General features: G+C 41.6%; 1 protein-coding gene across 2 annotated transcripts in view; it reads right to left on the bottom strand.

Moving 5' to 3' along the window:
• Positions 1-6,206: 6,206 nt before the first annotated feature.
• Positions 6,207-20,456, bottom strand: part of LOC106612964 (G protein-activated inward rectifier potassium channel 4) — a 42,163-nt gene continuing 27,913 nt past the window's right edge. For both annotated transcript variants that reach the window (XM_045724666.1, XM_014214694.2), the window contains one exon: positions 6,207-8,179. In XM_045724666.1, coding sequence (XP_045580622.1) covers positions 7,821-8,179 — 359 coding nt within the window. In that variant the 3' untranslated portion in view covers positions 6,207-7,820. The remainder of the gene's footprint in view (positions 8,180-20,456) is intronic.

Here is a 20,456-nt window from a genome sequence, read left to right as displayed (position 1 = left end):
TGTAAGCGCTATGGATTTATTGTTACAGGGAAACTGTGTTATTCTGTTCGTCGGACGGTGGATAGTTCAAAAGAGGTTTCGACACAAGAGTGGACTCCTATCATTTTAATTGAGTTGATTCGATTAGAATCTGAGTGTGTTGTTTCTGCCTTTTGTTTAAATTAGCAAAGTGCAAGAAATGTTAATTCTGGTTTAGTGTGAGTTTCTACCTGAATTTGGTTAAATGGGTAGTGTATTCACTCATACTTGGAGAACTTGCTTCCAAGCTCCTGTGTGTATCAGACTCACATTGTTTTTTGTTTTAGAGATTATTCTGAACTGAAAACACGTCTAACCACATCAAGTCTTATTTAGTTGATAGTCATTTACTCTGGGTATTCTGTAATGTATCATGTATTTAATGTACACTGTGATTGTTTGAGTGTTAATTCTTTCATGACTAATAAATTCCATTAGTTGAATTGAGTAAATGCATTCCTCCATGTTCAGAATAATAATTTGATTGACTATATGCTCAGAATTTAGTAAGTCTATTGGTAAATATTATTTATACTACACATAGTACAGTAGGCTTGGGTTCCACCTTGATATTCCTGGACTACTTGACTCAATAAATTAATGCTAGAACATTGGTCGCCAGGATTAGCTATTTGTATCTAGCCTCTTAATAATTGCAAACGGTGGCACGTGTTCATTCTAGTCATACTGAGAGGTGATGAGAGGCTTGCTACCTTGACTAGATCCTCCTGACACGCACAAGGCCTGTTGCATTTATTCACAAAATAATGCAGTCAGATTGATGAATGTCGTTTATTATTATATTCAATATAATTCTATAAATGTACACAAATCAAACTGGAAAGAAAGCAGCAGCTCCTGTTTTATTTACCATCGTTTTAATCCTTCGACAAAATGAGGACATGTTTAACATGTTTTGCTTCATCCTCATTTGAATGTTCCTTCACTAAAGATGTCCAAATCATTAGGGAGATGTAGTCTTTTCTCCAATAACCATCTGGTTGCCCTTTTCCTTAACTACATGTTATGAGACTGAAAAGCTCCAAGACAGAAGGTACTAGCAGACGGTCCTTTATTCTTTCCTGTCTAACAAACAAAAATTGCCGGCTGTCAGCGAAAGCATCACTCAAACTCTGCAGAAATAAACTACGTACATTATGATTCAAAATGTAACTATTTGTGTTCCAAGCAAAAAGGGACGCATTTCATCAGGGGCACAATTTTTACTGGAAACGGGGAGGACACATTCTGAAATTGCATTCCCCCCCCCCAGTTTTATCATTGGAATGTGATACGAAACAGGGCAATGGTGTGCTTCACTACTCATAAGCACCTCACATATTTTCTAGTGTAGGTAATAATGCCTAGCTACTGTACCTCCCCACCACATCAATAATGTTCCAGGCTCAAGGTTAATCTAAATAAACTCATGATCTGTCTTTCAGAGTTTGAGCTTATGCTCAGAGAAGTACTGAAAAAGCCACAGTGTCCAAGAAAGGTTTGCTGTTTATATACAATATCCTCCCTCTGCAAAAATGTATCTAATTCTCAAGTCTGAGTCAGAAAATGAAATACCACCAGCCCCAAGAAGATTTCAACCCTGCCATGAGGATTCAATCCCCACCGAAACAGATAAAGAAATCCTTCTCACATGAAAAATATCATCTCACATTGCCTTTTACTCCAGTGGCCGATATCCCTACCTGTGGGTTGACTGTAGAGCTTGTAGTTCCATATATGATCATGTTCCTGGGGATGTACGGTCATGTAGCACAGCAGGTGACCCGCGCCTCACGACAGCTCTGTATGAGATGGCTCCCACAGCTAGGAGAAGGGGGCTGTGACATCCCATCAAAGCCCATCACCCTGACACATCAAAGAGCCAGACCCAGCCTCTCTCTCGCCTCCGTGGCCCCTGGGTGAAGTCACAGGCCTGTATGATGGAGCGATAATCACATCCACCGGTGGTGCACCACAACACTTGGAAGAGAACATTGAAACCAGGGGCTCAAAGAGGGAAATCAAACACATTCACATGACATCTACACAGCCTTTACACCAGCCAGGTATGGGGGAGGTTGGATCAAACACATTCACATGACATCTACACAGCCTTTACACTAGCCAGGTCTGTAAGGGAGATTGGATCAAACACATTCACATGACATCTCTACGCAGACGACACCATTCTGTATACTTCTGGCCCCTCTTTGGACACTGTGTTAACTAACCTCCAGACGAGCTTCAATGCCATACAACTCTCCTTCCGTGGCCTCCAACTGCTCTTAAACGCAAGTAAAACTAAATGCATGCTGTTCAATCGATCACTGCCCGCACCTGCTCGCCCATCCAGCATCACTATTCTGGATGGCTCTGACTTAGAATACGTGGACAACTACAAATACCTGGGTATCTGGTTAGACTGTAAACTCTCCTTCCAGACTCACATTAAGCATCTCCAATGCAAAATTAAATCTAGAATCGGCTTCCTATATCGCAACAAAGCATCCTTCACTCATGCTGCCAAACATACCCTCGTAAAACTGACCATCCTACCGATCCCCGACTTCGGTGATGTCATCTATAAAATAGCCTCCAACACTCTACTCAACAAACTGGATGCAGTCTATCACAGTGCCATCCGTTTTGTCACCAAAGCCCCATACACTACCCACCATTGCGACCTGTACACTCTCGTTGACTGGCCCTCGCTTCATACTCGTCGCCAAACCCACTGGCTACAGGTTATCTACAAGTCTCTGCTAGGTAAAGCCCCGCCTTATCTCAGCTCACTGGTCACCATAGCAGCACCCACTCGTAGCACTCGCTCCAGCAGGTATATCTCACTGGTCACCCCCAAAGCCAATTCCTCCTTTGGTCGTCTTTCCTTCCAGTTCTCTGGAACAAACTGCAAAAATCTCTGAAGCTGGAGACTCATATCTCCCTCACTTGCTTTAAGCACCAGCTGTCAGAGCAGCTCACAGATCACTGCACCTGTACATAGCCCATCTGTAAACAGCCCATCTATCTACCTACCTCATCCCCATACTGTATTCATTTATTAATCTTGCTCCTTTGCACCCCAGTATCTCTACTTGCACATTCATCTTCTGCACATCTACCATTCCAGTGTTTAATTACTATATTGTAATTCCTTCGCCACCATGGCCTATTTATTGCCTTAACTTACCTCATTTGCACTCACTGTATTTAGACTTTTTGTTTTCTTTTGTTCTACTGTATTATTGACTGTATGTTTTGTTTATTCCATGTGTAACTCTGTGTTGTTGTATGTGTCGAATTGCTATGCTTTATCTTGGCCAGGTCGCAGTTGCAAATGAGAACTTGTTCTCAACTAGCCTACCTGGTTAAATAAAGATGAAATAAAAATAAAAAATAAAAATCTACACAGCCTTTACACCAGCCAGGTCTGGGAGGGAGGTTGGAGGAAGGGGATGATCTGATTGCTATGGGTAGACACAGTTACCTAAAGCAATCAAGCTTAGTGATGCTCTTCTTCCTGGTTATGGTCTAAATATAACAAGCCTCATTGTAGGAGGTTATGGGGATGACTGTAGATATTTAGATCAGAGAAAAATAACACAAGACAATATGTCTACCAAATGGAAATGAATACGTTGACAGGTACAGGCTATCTCTAAAAGTGGAGTGTGTGCGTGTGTTCCGTAGTGCGTGGGTGTTGTACAGTGGGGTAAGAGATAGCGTCGGCCCACTCCATTGTTTTGGAACAGATGCCAAGTGAATTCCTCCCACTTTCTTTTCCCTAAGTTACATTCTCTTGCTTAAACAGTATGTTCTGTTCTGGTTCCATGTTTGTTAATGGATGCTGCACTTATGTTCTTAATGAGCCTGTCTTGCCTCTTAGTCCAGGTATACTGTCCAAGAGTCCAAGAGACCTTTGCCTTATTTCTACAGTGAGTGTGTCCACAAGCACACACACACACACACACACACACACACACACACACACACACACACACACACTTGTACAGCTAACCTTTTGGGGACACTCAATTCAGTCCCATTCAAAATCCTATTTTCCCTTAACCCTAACTCTAACCTTAACCCAAAAACCTAACCTTAATCATAACCCTAAACCTAAACCTAGCTCCTAACCCTAAAACTAACCCTAGCTCCTAACCCTAATCCTAAACCTAATTCTAACCCTAACACTAATTCTAACCTTAACCCTAAACCTCCTAGAAATAGCATTTGACCTTGTTGGGACCAACAAAATGTCTCCAGTTGGTCAAATGTGTGTTAGTTTACTATTCTTGTGGGGACTTCAGGCCTTCCCTGTAGCTCAGTTGGTAGAGCATGGTGTTTGCAACACCAGGGTTGTGGGTTCAATTCCCACGGGGGGCCAGCACAGGAAAAAAATGAATGTATGAAATTGTATGAAATGTATGCATTCACTACTGTAAGTCGCTCTGGATAAGAGCGTCTGCTAAATGACTAAAATGTAAAATGTAATAGTTAAACACGTCCGCACACTGAATTTTCAGGACTTTTCGGGGAGTAAAAATGTATTCCCCATACAAAATCCTATTTTCCCCAACCCCAACGCTAACCATAACTCTAACCTTAACCCCAAACCCCTAAACCTAAACGTAACTTCTAACCCTAACCTTAACCCCAAACCCTAAATCTAACCCTTAAAAAAGTCCTGACTTTTCAAAAATGTTCTTGTTTTCCAACCTTGTCAAGACATTCTGGTGACTTGTCAGGACCTTTTGGTCCTGATAATGTAGGAAAAAATATTCACACACAAACACACACAGACACACGCAAATACACACACACAGTTTCATATAAACAGTAATTAGTCATTTCATGAAACCTTTGTTTTGTCATCATTTCAGGTTATTCAAAGTCATATTGGAGGCCAGCAGATATTTCAAATTCAAGGTTCTGAATGATTAAAAAGCCCAATCCATGAACAGCTTTGGCATTGAACTGTCATGCATTTCTATGGGACCCAAGATTAAACCATGCAGCCTTGTTTAAGTTCGAACACTGGAACACTGGAATATGAGATGCAATCTACACCTCGATTAGGATACTAGATATCCTCATTATTATTTTTGTGTAATTATTTCTATAAATCCTACACTTTCTTGTTCTGAACATCTAACACCAGTGGGGCGGATGTTGCTTCATGACAATGATTGCAACAGCAGCTGCTCACCGATTTGACGGCTCCAACGTGCCAAAAAAATCCTCTATGCGGGTGTTTGCTATTCCTGGTAGCTTGATCTGATTGGCCTAGCGTTTGTTTTAACCCAAGCAGAAATTTGATTAAGCAGAAATTTGATTATGTCTGTGACTTTTGGATGGGTCTGTTCACTGTTAATAGCTGTGATATCTTCATAATCGGCAGGCCGTTTCAGGGGAAAACAATCTCCCAATACACTGAAGAAGCTGACTCAGAGATGGTGTTACACTGCTGGGTGGTGAGTATAGCTATTTCTGTTACCAGGGATTCTTACTCAATCGGAAATAATTTAGAAAGGAGACAGTGAATAAGCTGGGAATAATATAGCCAGGATTTGGCTCCTTTCCATGGTACCCTATGATATTATGTTTTTGGTCAATAATGATGACAGAAGAACTGTATCACCCACATAGTTCTTGGCAGTCATACAATAAATTATGGTTCAATGCATGCTGTATTTACAATACAGACGGTACTAAATTCATACATTGCCTTGGATTTCTATTTCTTGTTTGTAATGTATCATTATTCTCTACCAGCTGCCTGTGCTAAGTAGTGTGTTTGTGCCCAGAGCTTCTGTGCAAGATGAGATTGTTCCACACCAATTACAAATGGTTGCTTAAGTCTGTTTCTCATGATTCGATGCACCTCTAATCCAGTTGTCAGGTAGCATGTGTAAAAATCACAACTATTTTACAGAGCCTTGGGTGAAATCAGGCCTTGCTCACGCAGCAGCTTGTGCTGTGTACTCTCACTTCCACTAGCTCTCTCTGTTAGGAAAATAACTCCTAACCACACATACTTACAGAGGACTAAATCAATTAACAAACTAACAAACTCACACACACGCAGACAGTTAGACACAGACACCCACATAAACGTGCACACACGAGGGCACACACACACACACACACACACACACACGGTTCTCTAACAGAAACATACTGTACTGTGCTTTTGACCATATTAGGTTTATTCCCATGAGAACACACATAAAACAGATGACATTCCACCTATGGGAGAAGTTATTTTCTCTAATAATAAAGGATCTTTATGCAAATGGCATAAATATGATGCTACAATGTCACAGTGAAATAAAATACATTGATGGGACAAGTGTTTGGAGAAATGCAAATAAATGTTATAGAAGGGGGGAGAAGGGAGATTTGTCATCTTAGCTATCATCAACATATTGGTTTACAATATCTGTAGAAATTGTTCATTGTAGTTTGCATGCCTAGAAAATACCCTGTATTATTAGTACTGTATTAAACTTGCTATGTCGAGGGGACAGTTCATTATCATGCAAGCTCTGTCATACACATCCTCAAAAGAAAACTGTAGAAAATGTGACACACGGGACAAGTGACAGAGTCATACACTCTCTCAAGCAGAGACAACAGTAGCTAGCTGAGTCCAGACCAGGACTATGGGTAGAATAAAACTGAATCTGGACATCTGCAAAATATGTTTACGCGACCAATACAATTGCATTTTATTTAGATTTGATTTAAACAGAACTAACCAAAGGTGAAATAAGACGAATAGCACAAATAGCTTGTATTATGTCACAGTGCAGGGAAGAAATACTTATGAGCGTACATATCATTATAAACCTGCTTGTATCATCAGTAGCCTATACTCAACACCATGCACTAAAGTATGCACCAGTCAGAGGCAGGAGGGGGGACAGGGATGGATGGAAGGGGGGCATATCAGGGTCACAGGACTTGTGCTTATGTATCATGAGTATCAAAATGAGGTACTGCCCGTTCCTCTGGGTCCAATACTGAGGGACTCTCTGGGTCCTGTGTTTTGCTCTAGTATATTCGTCACACGTAATGCGATTAAGCATGACAGTAGAACCGCGAGGGAGATTGGACAAAATACGAGGGTGATTGGACAAAGAGACAGAGCTTGGTCTATAGCGGCGAGCTGAACTGAGCTGAGCTCTACTTCCTGCCTACAGGAACGAAGGAGGGCTAAAGCGCGGCTGCGTACATATCGCCTTCAGTTAAGAGTTTCCATAGTGGAGTACTGTAATAACAAAGCGTGATTGGATTGAAGATAATGATCTGGTCCGCACATATTCTGTCCCTGTGTTCGGAGCAGCAGGGAGCAATGTGGGGAGATATTAGCCAAGAGATGGAATCAATACTCAGTCAAATCAGCGGAATCAACAATCTCTAAATTTAGGATATTGGATCATTTGTAAGCTGTGATATTCGTTCGTCATGGCTACCTGTTCCACTTCAGGTTACACAGTATATCACTTGAGCTATTACTACTCTAATGGAAATATGTGGTCGCCTCAAATATAAAAAGACAATATGACCAATCTGGAGTATATTATGTGTATTATGTGTTTGTATAATTGTGTGTGTGTGTTTGTTTGTGTGTATTTGTGTCTGCAAAACAAATATTACAGATTGACACTCTAGAGAATTATTGCATGGGGGGGAGGGTATCTTTTATCTCCAAGCAATGCAATGGAACAAGCTGGCCATTGACTAAATGAGGCATAGTCTTTAGTAACTTTGTCTCTGGTTTGGCTTATCTGAAGTAGTCAGTCCAGTCCGGGCTGGTCTTCCAGAGCTGCAGCCGAGCCGTTGATCTCTCCCCTCTCCCCTTCCTCCCCCTTGTCCACCTCTTTGGTGAGTGGGTTGTGGGTGGACAGGGGTTCCAGGGTGTAGGGTTTGGGGGGCTCGGGCGTCAGCGAAGAGAGCGTGGGGAGCAGCTGGCCCTCTCGTAGTGTAGCGGCTAGCTCTTTAGCGCTGCATGACGGCGTGTTGGTCTCGTAGATGTCGTGGAAGCTGTTGTAGTCCACCTCGTAGAAGCCCTTCTCCAGAGACAGGACCGGGGTGAAACGCCAGCCCCACAACACCTCTTTGTCCAGATAAGAGCTCCGGGCCTGGCAGGTCATCCCTGTTAACACACAGAGACACGATCACACGTGCACACACACAAACGCACATGCACACACAGAAATACACACACACACACAAACACAGAAAAGGAGAGCCAGATGGAGGGAGGAAGAGGAATAGTAAATTATTCACAAACAACACTCAACTCCAGAGTCAATAACGGTCTGAGGTCTCAGGATCAACAAACAGAGAGGATCAGTGAGAATAAGATATGAGGAGCATCAGGACTGTGAGGTCCAAGAAGATATATTCCACCTGGGATTCTCTGTGTGTCTATGCTAATGTCCATACCTCTGGAGAATCTGTCTCATAACCTGATAGGAATCCAAAGTGTGCTCTACAAAGCATTCTAAGTTAGATCTCACTAACCATACAGCCTGCTGTAGTGTCCAACTTAATTGATGGGGAATACAGTATCTATCCAAATTGAGTATGTAGCATATACTGCCCTACCAAGCAAAAGGGCAGTAACTGCACATTTGGTCAAAAAACATTTTTATACATTTAATACATGCTTTATCATGTGGACAAATATCCTGCCTCCATTGTGCTGTGTTATGGATAAAATGGGGGGGGGGGTCATCACTTACGTCTGTTACTGCCTTTTACCTTGGTTTCACCGATCTTTGGGCTGCAGTATCTATGGTTTACCTTGGCATTATTGATTGTTCTTTGCCTATACAAGTATCAAACTATATAAAACTGACAGACATATACAAATAAATCTATGAACACAAGTTTGTGTAAAATAAATTGTAATAGAAACGTATTCCAGTGGGTGTACCAAGGTCAAAGGTCATGTCAGAGGTCAGGGTCAATATGAATAAACAAATAAGACAACAAATAACCACATATCCAACTTTAAAGCCATTTTTATCAGTTCCACTCAATTAGCTGCTCTTTTTCTTGGTAGGGCCGAACACTAGAGGGTCCTCATGGTAATTGACAGCACACAGCGTCCTTGATACACAATCAATTGATATGCGAAGCCAACTGCTTCTTTAAGGAACTGGCATAGGATAATTTTTTCTTGGTGAATCACTGAATAAACATCTCTTGGTCTGTTGGGGAAAACAAAGACCCACCTATCTGCTGTGATCTAGAGCTAAATAACAGCATCTTCAGGAGCCTGCTACACTCCTGCTGTGATTACATCAGGGCATAGTAAATCCATTACTCTGAGTGGGAAGAAGAAGACAAACACTATCTATTCTATGGGAAGAGATAGAAAGATGCGATATGGTCCTGTTGACTCAGCCTGGTCTTATAGACAAGAAGTAACATAGTAAAGGTAAATCTGGGACACTCAAATGAGTATGATATGCTACGTTTGGTATTGTTACATAAGACAGATAATTACTTAAGGCAAAACAAAGGTTGCTAACGTTAGCCACCTAGCCACCTAGCTAGAATTCGTAACATATCATACATACATTTAAGAAATTTGTACCATCAAATCAAATGTTATTTGTCACATGCGCCGAATACAACAGGAAATACTTACTTACCCTTAACCAACAATGCAGTTCAAGAAATAGAATTAATAAAATATTTACTAAATAAATTAAAGTAAAAAGTAAAACAATAAAAAAACAATAACGAGGCTACAGTTGAAGTCGGAAGTTTACATACACCCTAGCCAAATATTTTTTTTTTTTTAAATTCACAATTGCTGACATTTAATCCTAGTATAAATTCCCTGTCTTAGGTCAGTTAGGATCACCACTTTATTTTAAGAATGTGAAATGTCAGAATAATAGTAGAGAGAATGATTTATTTCAGCTTTTATTTCTTTTATCACATTCCAAGTAGGTCAGAAGTTTACATACACTCAATTAGTATTTGGTAGCATTGCCTTTAAATTGTTGACTTGGGTCAAACGTTTCGGGTAGCCTTCCACAAGCTTCCCACATTAAGTTGGGTGAATTTATGCCCATTCCTCCTGACAGAGCTGGTGTAATTAAGTCAGGTTTGTAGGCCTCCTTGCTCACACACACTTTTTCAGTTCTGCCCACACATTTCTATGGGATTGAGGTCAGAGCTTTGTGATGGCCACTCCAATACCTTGACTTTGTTGTCCTGAAGCCATTTTGCCACAACTTTGGAAGTATGTTTGGTGTCATTGTCCATTTGGAATACCCATTTGCGACCAAGCTTTAACTTCCTGACTGATGTCTTGAGATGTTGCTTCAATATATCCACATAATTTTCTTGCCTCATGATGCCATATATTTTGTGAAGTGCACCAGTCCCTCCTGCAGCAAAGCACCCCCACAACATGATGCTGCCACCCATGTGCTTAACATGGTTGGGATGGTGTTCTTCGGCTTGCAAGGCTCCCCCTTTTTCCTCCAAACATAACAATGGTCATTATGGCCAAACAGTTCTATTTTTGTTTCATCAGACAAGAGGACATTTCTCCAAAAAGTACGATCTTTGCCCCCATGTGCAGTTGCAAACTGTAGTTTGGCTTTTTTATGGCGGTTTTGGAGCAGTGGCTTCTTCCTGCCTGAGCGGCCTTTCAGGTTATGTCGATATAGGACTTGTTTTACTGTGGATATAGATACTTTTGTATCTGTTTCCTCCAGCATCTTCACAAGGTACTTTGCTGTTGTTCTGGGATTGATTTGCGCTTTTCACACCAAAGTACGTTCATCTCTAGGAGACACAACACGTCTCCTTCTTGAGCGGTATGACAGCTGCGTGGTCCCATGGTGTTTATAGTTGCGTACTATTGTTTGTAGAGATGAACGTGGTACCTTCAGGCATTTGGAAATTTCTCCCAAGAATGAACCAGACTTGTGGAGGTCTACAATTTTTTTTTCTGAGGTCTTGGCTGATTTCTTTTGCTTTTCCCATGATGTCAAGAAAAGAGGCACTGAGTTTGAAGGTAGGCCTTGAAATATATCCACAGGTACACCTCCAATTGACTCAAATGTTTTATATTTTACCTTTATTTACTAGGCAAGTCAGTTATGAACAAATTCTTATTTGCAATGACGGTCTAGGAACAGTGGGTTAACTGCCTTGTTCAGGGGCAGAACGACAGATTTTTACCTTGTCAGCTCGGGGATTTAATCTTGCAACCTTTTGGGTACTAGTCCAACGCTCTAACCACTAGGCTACCTGTCGCCTGTCGCCTGTCAATTAGCCTATCAGAAGCTTCTAAAGCCATGACATAATTTTCTGGAATTTTCCAAGCTGTTTAAAGGCACAGTCAACTTAGTGTATGTAAACTTCTGACCCACTGGAATTGTGATTCAGTGAATTATAAGTGAAATAATCTGTCTGTAAACAATTGTTGGATAAATTACTTGTGTCATGCACAAAGTAGATGTCCTAACCGACTTGCCAAAACTATAGTTTGTTAACAAGAAATGTATGGAGTGGTTGAAAAACGAGTGTTAATGACTCCAACCTAAGTGTATGTAAACTTCCGACTTCAACTGCATATACAGGGGTTACCGGTACCGAGTCAATGTGCGGGGTATAGGTTAGTTGAGGTAATTTGTACATGTAGGTAGGCGTAAAGTGACTATGCACATACTATATACTTGGTCTATACCATATTATACGTTTTGCAAAATTGTTACATATTGTACGTTTATTAAATTTGTAACATGCTGTATAATATAAATTGTAACTCGTTACATATCATATGAAATGTGTGGTGGACATCCACAAATTACCTACAGAATAATACAAAATGCTCTGAGACCTGGTTGGTTGACTCTGCAACCAGTGTTTGTTCATGTTTCAAATTAAGCAATAAACCCACTTTATAATGTACAATGGATGTTTTCCATACAATTTCAAAATCTAGGTTAACATGTGAATTATATGTGGGCTGAGTGTGCGTTATACAAATGTGTCTGGACTGCACGAGTAAACTATATGTGATTATATCATGCAAATGTTACATTGTGTTAGATAATACAACAACAATATACTATATTTAACATATTCATGAATCTGTTCGTAATTCTGTTTTAAGTTTGACGCACTCTTCTTTGAAATCACACAGAAGGAGAGATATTGGGGAAGAATGTTCAGTAAACAGACAAAACTGTATTTTATCTCTCTCCCCTCCCTCCCTTTCATATGCCTAGGACTAAGTTTCTTCTCTCTTTTAAAGCGATGCATACCCAAGGATATCTTTATATAGATTTCAACATTTACACAACAACAAAGATGTTGGATAAAGGAATAAAACAGGCATATTTGGTCTATAAATAAGGGGAAATTGTTTCATCCCCCAACTCTTCTGAGAACATTAAAAACAACAGCAGTGCATGTAGGCAACAATAAACACAACAGGAAGCTCTTTGATGACTAGGGTCTTTGGGCGTAGCAGCTCCACTAGCTACATCATTATCATCAGGGCATTCTTATTTGTGATTAAACACAAAAATACTGTATATTCCACATTTTAAAAAATGACTTTGAAGTAAACCAGTGCATGTTGTTCACCACCATTTTTCAACAGCTCTTCTCAGAGTTGGGATTGGAACAATCCATGGACTTTTATAACACTACGCCACGGGGGTCTCTACACACCCCTCCTACCCCTCCTCTCCATCCCCCTCCACAGTCACTTCTCAGGGCCATCAAGCTTGAAGAGGCATGTGTGGGAGAGAGATGTCACCTCTCTGCAGCATTCATTTAGCATCCAGCAGCAGCACAACAGAGCCCATTCACCCACATACTGGACCTGGATCCCTCTTAAGCCTGGGAGTCAATAGAACACTGGAATGGGTTTCTGGCCCCTTAAAAACACCGGCCATCACCTCAAGGCCAGGGTTCCTCTGGCTATTTTTATCTAGAGAGCTGTGTGTGTGCTGCAGTGAGTTCAGCTGACACAATGGAACGCTCGTACGCGGGCAAACGTGCACACACAGCACTGGGTAACACAGTTTCTCTGGACCAAATAATATAGTCAGTCCACCCTCAAAACACTAGCTTACTAGGGATTGTTTCATTATAAAGTGTACTTATCTATAGCTACTTTATATACCATATTTAATCAAATCAAATCAAATGTATTTGTCACATACACATACATACAGCAGGTGTTAATGCAAGTGTAGTGAAATGCTTGTGCTTCTAGTTCCGACCATGCAGTAATATCTAACAAGTAATCTACCAATTCCACAACAACTACCTTGTACACACAAGTGTAAAGGAATGAATACGAATATGTACATAAAAATATATAAATGAGTGATGGCCGAACGGCGTAGGCAAGATGTAATAGATGGTATGGAGTACAGTATATACATATGAGATGAGTATTGTAGGGTATGAAAACATATAAAGCGGCATTGTTTAAGGTGGCTAGTGATACATTACATCAGGATGGCATAGAGTACAGTATATACATATACATATGTTTAAAGTGGCTAGTGATATATCTAATACATCAAGATGGCAAGATGCAGTAGATGGTATAGCGTACAGTATATACATATGAGATTAATAATGTAGGTTATGTAAACATTGTCTAATATAAATAATATAAAGTGGCAAGTGATAAATTGATTACATCAATTTTCCCATTATTAAAGTGGCTTGAGTTGAGTCAGTATGTTGGCAGCAGCCACTCAATGTTAGTGATGGCTGTTTAACAGTCTGATGGCCTTGAGATAGATGCTGTTTTTCAGTCTCTCGGTTCCAGCTTTGATGCACCTGTACTGACCTCCTCTGGTTTCGGGGTGAACAGGCAGTGGCTCGGGTGGTTGCTGTCCTTGATGATCTTTTTGGCCTTCCTGTGACATCGGGTGGTGTAGGTGTCCTGGAGGGCAGGTAGTTTGCACCCGGTGATGCGTTGTGCAGACCTCACTACCCTCTGGAGAGCCTTCCGGTTATGGGTGGAGCAGCTGCCGTACCAGGCGGTGATACAGCCTGACAGGATGCTCTCGATTGTGCATCTGTAAAAGTTTGTGAGTGTTTTTGGTGACAAGCCGAATTTCTTCAGCCTCCTGAGGTTGAAGAGGCGCTGCTGCGCCTTCTTCACCACGCTGTCTGTGTGGGTGGACCATTTCAGTTTGTCCGTGATGTGTACGCTGAGGAACTTAAAACTCTCTACCCTCTCCACTACTGTCCCGTCAATGTAGATAGGAGCTGCTCCCTCTGCTGTTTCCTGAAGCCCACCATCATCTCCTTAGTTTTGTTGACATTGAGTGTGAGGTTATTTTCCTGACACCACACTCCGAGGGCCCTCACCTCCTCCCTGTAGGCCGTCTCGTCGTTGTTGGTAATCAAGCCTACCACTGTAGTGTCGTCTTCAAACTTGATGATTGAGTTGGATGCGTGCATGGCCACGCAGTCGTGGGTGAACAGGGAGTACAGGAGAGGGCTGAGAACGCACCCTTGTGGGGACCCAGTGTTGAGGATCAGCGGGGTGGAGATGTTGTTACCTACCCTCACCACCTGGGGGCGGCCCGTCAGGAAGTCCAGGACCCAGTTGCACAGGGCGGGGTCGAGACCCAGGGTTTGGAGGGTACTATGGTGTTAAATGCTGAGCTGTAATCGATGAACAGCATTCATACATAGGTATTCCTCTTGTCCAGATGGGTTAGGGCAGTGTGCAGTGTGATGGCGATTGCGTCGTCTGTGGACCTATTGGGTCAGTAAGCAAATTGGAGAGGTTCTAGGTTGTCAGGTAGGGTGGAGGTGATATGGTCCTTGACTAGTCTCTCAAAGCACTTCATGATGACGGAAGTGAGTGCTACAGGGCGGTAGTCATTTAGCTCAGTTACTTTATCTTTCTTGGGAACAGGAACAATGGTGGCCCTCTTGAAGCATGTGGGGACAACAGACTGGGATAAGGATTGATTGAATATGTCTGTAAACACACCAGCCAGCTGGTCTGCGCATGCTCTGAGGACGCGGCCGGGGATGCCGTCTGGGCCTGCAGCCTTGCGAGGGTTAACACGTTTAAATGTTTTACTCACGTTGGCTGCAGCGAAGGAGAGCCCGCAGGTTTTGGTAGCGGGCTGTGTTAGTGGCACTGTATTGTCCTCAAAGCGAGCAAAAAAGTTGTTTAGTCTGTCTGGGAGTAAGGCATCGTGATCCGCAACGGGGCTGATTTTTCTTTTGTAGTCCGTGATTGACTGTAGACCCTGCCACATACCTCTCGTGTCTGAGCCGTTGAATTGCGACTCCACTTTGTCTCTGTACTGACGCTTAGCTTGTTTGATTGCCTTGCTGAGGGAATAGCTACACTGTTTGTATTCGGTCATGTTTCCGGTCACTTGGCCCTGATTAAAAGCAGTGGCATATTTAGCTGCTATTTAGCTGCTATTTATAAACCTTTTATAAAAATTACACATCAAATAGCCTAACAATGTGGGAAAAAGTAGTCGGCTTGATGATATTTTCAACCACTATTTATCGTTGAATTTATCGGTTTTGTCTGGCTAATAGCCTACACAAACGGGCTGCAATAATCAAGGTAAATTAAATTACATTAAATTAAATCCAACTTGCTTTTTTGTGTGCAAATGTTTTCACCACCGGGCGCAAGACTTTTCTATACTGAGTATTGCCAACCCAGATAGTCTTTCCTGAGACATTATAGGCCATTGCGCTACACACAATTTAAACTTAGTGTTGAATAATGCATCCCAAGATATACCAGAGATAAGGGACTATTGATATTTGCAACCACACAATTCAAACACTGGTTCACCAGTATGAATGAAATCAAGCCCTCAAGAACTGTTGTCCGCTAAGTATGATAACCTCCTTGCATCTGCTAATTTATTGGCTGTCCCGTGTCCAGACAACCTGTCCCCAGAGCTTCCTATACAGTTAATCTCTTTCCATAACGTGTTGAGGCCAGCAAATAAAGAGAATGAGATGCTCAATTAAAGATGTTGCAAAACTGCTGTATTTGAATCACAACCAGTTTCCCTGATGGTGCTGCTGCAATCCAGCTGTTTTTACCATCCCTGTAACTTCTTCAGAGAGATTGTTTTCTAAACAAAAACTCATAAAGAACTACCTAAGAAGCATTAGGCTCTCGGTCTGAGAATGAAAAAAATCACTTTCAAGGCCTGAGGCACTTTTCCAGTCGCATTCCTGAAGCACAAGAGACAAACACTTAGCTTTCTAGTACATATGGAAATGAAAACGTTTTATGAATGACTTCTTGGAGGGATACTATCAAAATGATTTAAAAAACAAAATAATAATAGACATCGATGATAGGCTCGTGGGCCCCCCTGCCGTGCAGGGGCGTCCGGTACGACAGTGACACATGCACCCACCCACACACACACACACACACACACACACACACACACACACACACACACACACACACACACACACACACACACAGAATGACGGCTGGTAACACGATTCAGGCTGCACGGGGACACAAAACAGCCTGTTTTCTCTTGTACATTGCAATACCTGCTGATGTGTGTTTTCTGTTCAGTTTGTCAAGGAGGATTAAAAAATAAGCTTATTCGCTTAGCTAGGCTTGAGTTGTAAATGGTAGAGGGTCTCATAAGATGTTGATTTGTGATATTGTATTTGAAGCAGGTTCTAATAAACAGTGTACTGACATACTAATAATGTGCTGAGAGAATGATAATCAGAGTATCTTACAAGACCATTTGATGTATTCCCTTTATATATGTTGCTGTTGCATTGACAAAGATATGGATATAATGTTCTTTGACAAGATAAATCATCGTCTTGTTTTCTAGTTATCTGAAATGCTCAAGGTGAGAGAAATTACATTTGTCAGTGGTATAAGTGGCTGACTCAGTGTTTTTTTATCATCAGGGTGGTAGGTTGTCAGTGGTATAAGTGGCTGACTCAGTGTTTTTTTATCATCAGGGTGGCAGGTTGTCAGTGATATAAGTGGCTGACTCAGTGTTTTTTTTATCATCAGGGTGGTAGGTTGTCAGTGGTATAAGTGGCTGACTCAGTGTTTTTTTATCATCAGGGTGGTAGGTTGTCAGTGGTATAAGTGGCTGACTCAGTGTTTTTTTATCATCAGGGTGGCAGGTTGTCAGTGATATAAGTGGCTGACTCAGTGTTTTTTTATCATCAGGGTGGTAGGTTGTCAGTGGTTTAAGTGGCTGACTCAGTGTTTTTTTATCATCAGGGTGGTAGGTTGTCAGTGGTATAAGTGGCTGACTCAGTGTTTTTTTATCATCAGGGTGGCAGGTTGTCAGTGATATAAGTGGCTGACTCAGTGTTTTTTTATCATCAGGGTGGTAGGTTGTCAGTGGTTTAAGTGGCTGACTCAGTGTTTTTTTATCATCAGGGTGGTAGGTTGTCAGTGGTATAAGTGGCTGACTCAGTGTTTTTTTATCATCAGGGTGGTAGGTTGTCAGTGATATAAGCAAATGTCAGATTCTATTTTTGTCAATGAGATTATGTTTATGCAATCAGATGCTTGCTGCAGGGCTATACATGTCCACTGTGCAAAAATTGTACATGAAAAGTGCAGTTTACTGTACTTCAAGAGACGGCTTGGCTATAGGAATGGATCCCACGAACCATCCAGATGATTACACTATTAATCTGAAAATCATTACGATTTTGTCAACAGCACATTAACTACAGTACAAGCCTAGTAATTTAGCACTACAGCAGAGAATGTACCCCATCTAGAAGCTATCTAGCCATAATAGAGCAGAATAACAAACTCATACATTTATAATGACAAGTGTGGACATAAATTGAAAAGTTGCTGCAGCATGGGGGTTACTGTAATGGTGTCTTTGACCTTATAATACATCCACTGGTTGTTAACTCTGAGTAGCGAATCAAAAGTGAGCTATCATTACCCAGTCCAGGTACTGTGGGCTTCGATCCAACAGTAAGAGTTGTAGGCTTATGCTTTCTCTGGCTTGTAGCCGGCACCAAGATGACTGATCACTTGGGCCATTCGTCAGATGCAGTACTTTGTAATTTACACAAAGTCCACAAAATCAATGTCATTAGCAAGAGCCGACCATATTGATTTCCTCTCCTGCAGATGAACAACATTTAATGCAAAATGATTGAAGGCCACAATTCCCAGGTCAGGAGAGGTCCTTCTGTTAATTCCTGTGAGAAAAGCTTGTGATTGCTTGTGTAAGACCCCTTTAGTATCATGACATAGTGGAGGAGGGATTACTCAACGATCAGTGGACCCAGCGTGCCATGCTCCTACTGGTCAAGAGGAAAGCGATGCGATTTACTGCCTGAGTCTAGGCATCAGGCACGGTGTGAGTGTGAGGATTGACTACTGGTGGTATGGAAAGAAAAATGAAATAAATAAAAATCCTAAAAGAACTAGAGCAGAAATGTTCAGATGCATGAAAAGCCGTGCCAAATCAAATTAGAGGTTGGAGATTTCTGTATTTTAAAAATAGGGGAAGATGAAATGTAAACTGAAAATCCTCTGTCCACCGATGAAAATATTCCTAATTATGCTACTATGTATTTCTTGTAGTCACTGCATTTACACTGTATTTACAAGATGGGGAGAGATACATTGCATTCAGAAAGTATTCAGACCCCTTGACTTTTTCCACATGTTGCTACGTTACAGCATTATCCTAAATTTGATTAAATCTATACACAATACCCAATACTGTTTTTTAGACATTTTTGCAAATGTATAAAAATAAAAAAAAAACGGAAAATCACATTTACATAAGTATTCAGACCCTTTACTCAGTACTTTGTTGAAGCACCTTTGGCAACGATTACAGCCTCGAGTCTTCTTGGATATGATGCTACAAGCTTGGCACACCTGTATTTGGGGAGTTTCTCCCTTTTGCTCTCTGCAAATCCTCTCAAGCTCTGTCAGGTTGGATACACAGCTATTTTCAGGTCTCTCTAGAGATGTTTGATCGGATTTTTGATCAGGTTCAAGTCCGGGCTCTAGCTGGGCCACTCAAGGACATTCATAGACTTGTCCCGAAGCCACTCCTGCGTTGTCTTGGCTGTGTGCTTAATATCATTGTCCTGTTGGAAGGTGAATCTTCATCCCAGTCTGAGGTACTGAGCACTCTGGAGCAGGTTTTCATCAAGGATTTCTCTGTACTTTGTTGCCATCTCCACTGAAGGACTCTAGAGCTCTGTCAGAGTTACCATCAGGTTCTTATTCACCTCCCTGACCAAGGCCCTTGTCCCCCATTTGCTCAGTTTGGCCGTGCGGCCAGCTCTAGGAAGAGTCTTGGTGGTTCCAAACTTCTTCCAATTAAGAATGATGGAGGCCACTGTGTTCTTGGGGACCTTTCAATGCTGCAAAATAGTTTTTTTACCCATCCCCAGATCTGTGCCTCGACACAATCCTGTCTGGGAGCTCTACGGACAATTCCTTCGACCTCATGACTTGGTTTTTGCTCTAACATGCACTGTCAACTGCTGGACATTATATACACAGGTGTATGCCTTTCCAAATCATGTCCAATCAATTGAATTTACCACAGGTGGACTCCAAATAAGTTGTAGAAACAACTCAAAGGTTCTCATTGCAAACATGATGCACATGAGCTCAATTTCGAGTCTCATAGCAAAGGGTCTGAATACTTAAGTAAATAAGGTTTTCACTTTGTCATTATGGGCTATTGTGTGTAGATTGCTGAGATTTAAAAAAAAACAATTTTAGAGTAAGGCTGTAACGTAACAAAATCTTGAAAAAGTCAAAGGGTCTGAGTACTTTCCAAAGGCCCTGTATGTCTGTTATAAAAAGATGTTCTGCGTTTTTGACAAAGATCAACTGTACTAGTTGTTCACGCTCTGGTCTTGCCCATCTTGATTACTGTCCGGTAATATGATCAGGTGCAACAAAGAAAGACCTTCCAAAGCTGCAGCTGGCTCAAAACAGAGCAGCACACCTTGTCCTTAATTGCACACACAAAACGAACAACAACATGCATGATATTCTTTCCTGGTTGAGGAGAGGTTGACCACTTTTCTTTTTGAGAAATATTTGTATGTTAAAAATGCCTACTCACTTTTAAAATCTATTTGCATACATTTTAATAATTTAGCAGACACTTTTATCCAGAACAGCTTACAGGAGCAATTAGGGTTAAAATCAGGATAAGGTAAGACCCAGATGCAGACCGTGTCGAAGTAACAATATTTATTACAGCAACAGAGCTAATGTACCGGACGGCAGGCAGGCTCAGGGTCAGGTTAGGCAGAGGTTGGAAATCCAGATAGGGGTAAAGGTACAGGACGGCAGTCTGGCTCAGGGTCAGGGGCAGGCAGAGTGGTCAGGCAGGGGGGTTCAGGGTCAGGACAGGCAAGGGTCA

This window comes from Salmo salar, chromosome ssa09, assembly GCF_905237065.1.
Source record: "Salmo salar chromosome ssa09, Ssal_v3.1, whole genome shotgun sequence".
NCBI classification, from domain to species: Eukaryota; Metazoa; Chordata; class Actinopteri; order Salmoniformes; family Salmonidae; genus Salmo; species Salmo salar.
Note: the sequence above shows the minus strand (reverse complement) of the source record. Positions and strands in the feature narration are given on the sequence as shown.